At 31.1% G+C, this 5,498-nt stretch overlaps 1 protein-coding gene across 1 annotated transcript; it reads left to right on the forward strand.

The window, feature by feature from the left end:
• The first annotated feature begins 3,225 nt into the window (after nucleotides 1-3,225).
• On the forward strand, nucleotides 3,226-4,398 carry LOC119661085. Its single transcript, XM_038070275.1, has 3 exons — nucleotides 3,226-3,280; nucleotides 3,359-4,174; nucleotides 4,286-4,398. The coding sequence occupies exons 1-3, from the start codon at nucleotides 3,226-3,228 to the stop codon at nucleotides 4,396-4,398; spliced, it is 984 nt and encodes a 327-aa protein (XP_037926203.1).
• The last annotated feature ends 1,100 nt before the right edge of the window (nucleotides 4,399-5,498 follow it).

Genomic DNA, 5,498 nt, shown 5'->3' on the forward strand with positions numbered 1-5,498 from the left:
GTTTAGTATTAAATAAATACAAAAGTTTAATTCCCGAATACAAAATGTTTTTACTCGAATGTCGTAATTGTCAAACACTTGACCAATCGTTCAATCTTTTGAATGAATTATACCAAAATACAAATAATTCCGAACGGAAATCGGATTGTAAATATCCACATACATCAAATCGGTACTTCTCAGATAATAATAACTCACATTGTAATAATAAACACAAAAATGTTTCAAATAACAATCAGAATCAAAACCGTGAAGATAATCATCAGAAAAATAATAATTACCACAAAAGTAATAATAATAACTACAACAAAAATCAAAATTATAAAAACTGTAATAAAAACCAAAGTAATAGTAGTAACAATTATTACAACAAAAACCGTTCTAACTACTGAAATGTTGCAAAACAGGGTGAATCAACCCAAATGCAAATTGATCCATCAGAAAGGTTCAACCAAAACATAGAACCAATGGATACAAATTTTGCTAGCACGAGCCTCGGAAATCTTCTTCCCATAATCAATTTAACCATTGATAATCAAATAATTCCAACCCTAATTGACACTGGCGCTTCAACTTCTGGAATCGATAAAAACTTTCTTCCGCACTTAACTCGTATAAAACTTCCAACATCTATCCCTATTGTAGGCCTAGGCGGTGAAATATTAGTCAAAAACAAACTAAAAACGGGAATGCCAACTGCGTTCCAACTCTCGGAATCTCATAAAATGCTCTGGAATGAGATGGATTTTAAAAATAAATGATTCAAAGTTGTAATAGGACAAAATCGATTACATCCTCTGAATGTTACTATTAATCTTGTTAAGGGCAGCCTAGAAATAAATAACAATAAACTATTGTTTAACTATGCTGCATCAGAAGAAATTAGTCTTCAAACCGAAATCAGGACATCCACAGACCCTGAACAAATTGGTTGAGAACCTCAACATTGAGGAATCCGAAGCGTTACAACGGATCCTTAACGGAAATAAGATCTTTTCTATAAATACCAACCTAACGTGTACCACTCAAACAAAACACCAGATTATAACCAAATCAAACAAACCATTATATTCAAAGGCATACAGGTTCCCACAAATACATGACAATGAAGTTAAAGTACAAATGGAAGAAATGTTAAAACAAGGAATAATTAGTCATTCCACTTCCCCTTATAATGCTCCAATTTGGATTGTATCCAAAAAATGGACAATTCCGGAAAAACAAAATGGAGAATCGTTATCGATTACCGTAAATTGAATGAGGAAACAATTGAAGATAAGTTTCCCATTCCAAACGTTGAATCAATATACAATAAACTAGGAAAATCTCAATACTTCACTACCCTAGATCTTGCGAAAGGTTTCCATCAAATTAAAGTTGCAGAATCCGACTGCAAAAAACTGCTTTTTCAACACCTCAAGGACGTTACACATTTATCAGAATGCCTTTTGGATTGAAAAATGCCCCGCAACGTTCCAACGAATGATGATAAAGTCCTAAAGGACCACATTAATAAAATATGTCTTCTCCAGGAAATGGAGGATAATACAAAAAAATTCTAGCAACTCTTTGCAAATATCACCTCAAAATACAAATGTAAATTCTTCTCAAAAGAAACAGATTACCTAGGTCACATACTGGCTTCGGATGGAATCAAACCAAATCCTGATAAAATAAATGGCATAAGAAACTTAGAAATCCCTAATGCTATAAAACAGATAAAATCATTTTTGGGAATCACAGGATATTAAAGAAATTTTATTAGCAATTATGTTAAATTTGCATCACCATTAACCGATACACTCAAAAAAGCTAATAACATAAACATAAATGACTGTGCAGCTTTCAAAAAATTAAAAGATCTTATCACCAATTATCCTATTCTGAGATACCCGGATTTCAAAAAGAAATTCACACTAACCTCTGACGCTAGCGATAAGGCTATCGGAGCAGTATTATCTAACAAGAACACCCTATTTCATCCGCGAGTAGAACCCTCAACGAACATGAGAGAAATTACTCGAAAATAGAAAAGGAATTACTATCAATAATCCGGTCAACACAATATAGCAGACTATATTTTTCTGGTGTACAATTTGACATTCGTACAGACCATAGACCTTTAGTTTGGTTAAGCAATCTAAAGGAACCAAATAGTAAACTCCAGCGATGGAAAATAAAATTAAATGAGTATAATTATAATATTGAGTATATAAAAGGCGAGGAAAACAAAGTAGCAGACTTTTTCAGCCGAATAGACACATATATCCACCAAATAAATGTAATTTAGGAAGCACCTGATAATAAAACAGTACTTTCTAAAAGTATGGAATGTAACCATGTTATCATTTATTGGGGGATTGAATATAAAAACGACTTCATATCAATTGAAGAAGAAATCGTTAACATATATAAAACATAAATAATAATAACAAAACATAAACCCAGAGAAAGTAAGTTTGTAAATAAAAAACTGAAAATATATATCGATGAAAACGATATCAAATGTAAAAATTCAGTAATGGATATACTGAGACGTTATATTCCAGAAAAAGGTAAAATTGGAATATACTGAGAACTAAATTATGACATGTGGAATAAAATACAACTAGTAATTATCAGCTTATACTCAAATAACATAAAATTAAAATTCTTAAAGTGTACAAAATATGCAATTGATCTACTAAATGAAGATCAATGCTATCAGAAAATCGAACAAATACACGAAAATGGAAATCACCGCGGAATAAATGAAAATTTCGAGGAAATTAAAAACCTATACCATTATAACGGTATATACAAATGACTCACCAAATATATAAACAATTGCGAAAACCAAAATTTAAATTAACCGAAACACCTTCGGATATAAACCAAACATTACATATCGACATATTTTCATTGGAAAAAACAATACCTTACAAGTATCGATAAATTCTCTAAACTCATTTACACAAAGAAGAACTAAAACTTCTACATTTCGACGAACCCATAAATAACGTTGAAACTATAACGCAATCTAATATCAACATTAATACCCAAACAACCGAAACCATTAATCCAATTACAATAAGTCGAATTACCGAACTCTGTAAATCAAAACTAGGTCAAATGCCAGACTACATAGAAGTATGTAAAACAGAAAAGGAATCCTAAACACTAAATCGAGAAAAACGCGGATTAATAAACCCAGTAGGTAAAATTTATAAATTACTCTTCGGAATCATGGACAACGATGACCATGAAGAAATAATGGAACATCTAAAGGTAATAGATACAAGTAATCACAACCTAATAAAATAATTCAATAACCAACTACAAATTAATAATGTATTTCAAAACAACCTAAATAAAATAGTGGAAAATATAAATCATACAAATAGTTTATTCAAAAAATTGGCGTCTGATATAAATAACACGACTTACCATGTAAACAAAATCCTTGTAGAAATTCAATTATATCATAATTTAAATTTAATAAAGGAGGAATTCGAAAAATTGATCGACACCGTAAACTCAGCTAGAACAGGTATAATGTCTAGATCTATCTTAACACATGACGAAATTGATACATATAACCTTTCCATCGACAAATTCAAAGATATAACAATAAATGTCCTAATTAAAAGTAATATTCTAGTGTTTGGAATCAATACTCTCATACTCACACAACCAATATTGTCATACTATGTTAGACAAGTACCAAACAAATATCATCAAACTTTAAACATTGACATTAAAAATGTAGTATTATATAACAACCAATATTTTAAGTTTGAAAAACATGTAAAATCCTTGCAAAATACATTACTATGTAAAAATAAAAACTGTATCATAGAATATAAGAATAATAATCAAGTAAGTGAAATTGAAAAAGGATTATTACTAGTAGTAGATGTCAATCAAAAACTAAAACAAAAATTTAACGAAGAATTGTATGAACTAAACGGAAAATTTGTAATAAGATTCAGTAATTGCAATATTGAAATAAACGAAAAAGTATACACAAACGATGTAAAACAATTTCAACAGATGCTAATGCTCGAACCAATTAAAGATATTTCCAATTATAACATTAAAATAAATATGGAACAACTAAAGATTGAAAACATAAAAAAATTTGAAAAAATTGAGGAAATCAAATTTGTTCATAAACAGAACATTATTGCAACAAGTACAATAATAACAATAATGATAATAATCATACTTGCCGTACTATTTATTGCATACCTGTACTTTAAAAATAATAAATCAATCAACATTAATATAAATAAAAACCGTACAGAATATATTGAAAATTACCCTTTAAATATCGTTGAGGACAACAATAAACATAAGGAGGGAGGAGTTACATATACACCTACTCATATTACAACAAACTTCTCCAACGACATATAAAATAAACAAATTAGAATCATTGGAAACACTTTCCCAAACCCATTCACATAAATTAGAATCATTAGAAACACTTGACCATTAATCAATATCTTTATTAACAACATTCAGTCAAGTTAATACCAGAGTACCTTGTATAAACAATAAATATGAACCACTCATCAATATTTATTATAAACACTTATCCGATCTAAACATTCAGAAGATAAGAATAATATACCAAATGCATATCTAGCATATTCCTCATCTTTCAAAATCTCAAATTACAAAAGATGCAATTCGGCATTTTACATCCTTTGTTCCATATGAATATAAATATGAGCATTCTGTATAGAACAGTTAGTCTAGTGAAATCGCGTAGGAGTAAGATCACGTACTTGGATCTTGATATTATTATAAGTGAACATTCAGAGTTTTCTAATAAAGAAAGTATTAAGCAAAAATAATTGTTTACTTTTGAAAAGCCCAGAATGCAATTCAAGTTGTATCTGGCATCGTTCCACGGAAAGAAGCAATTCCTTTTTTTCGTTTATGGTTTCCGTCACCACTTTTCTGTCCAACCTGATAAACGTAGATGTTTGTCTAGAAGCGAATAAGTCAATATCAAATTCTGATGAAAATGCACACTTTAAATGACTTTGTTTTTATTAATACTGATTACAGTTTTTAATTATATTTATACACAACTATTTTGGAGATAAAGTGAAGTGTATCCCGTTGGATCGGTTTGAAAAGAACAACGTGCACGTTCCACGACGGCTAGAGCAGGAGAGACCGGTTCTTCTCCGTGCGGTCCCTCCGACTCCAAACTAGCAGAACCTTTTCACCGCCGGCTCTCCACTCCTGTGGCGAGTTCTAAAGTGCGTGGAGACCGCCGATGCGCCATCTACCCGCTCGTATTCTCAACATTAGCAATGAATTTCGAATGCCGCGAATCTTGCTGCGCCACAGAAGCAAAACAAATGAAATTGGGGAAAGCAACAGGGCCCGACGACATTGTATCTAAGCTCTAGAAAGCGATCAGTGGCCACCCACCGCTATAGCTCAGTGAATTCTTCAACTGGGTTATTGAGGAAGGCAGAACACCATCACAGTTCCAATAT

The sequence above is a fragment of the Hermetia illucens genome, unplaced genomic scaffold (genome assembly GCF_905115235.1).
Source record: "Hermetia illucens unplaced genomic scaffold, iHerIll2.2.curated.20191125, whole genome shotgun sequence".
NCBI classification, from domain to species: domain Eukaryota; kingdom Metazoa; phylum Arthropoda; class Insecta; order Diptera; family Stratiomyidae; genus Hermetia; species Hermetia illucens.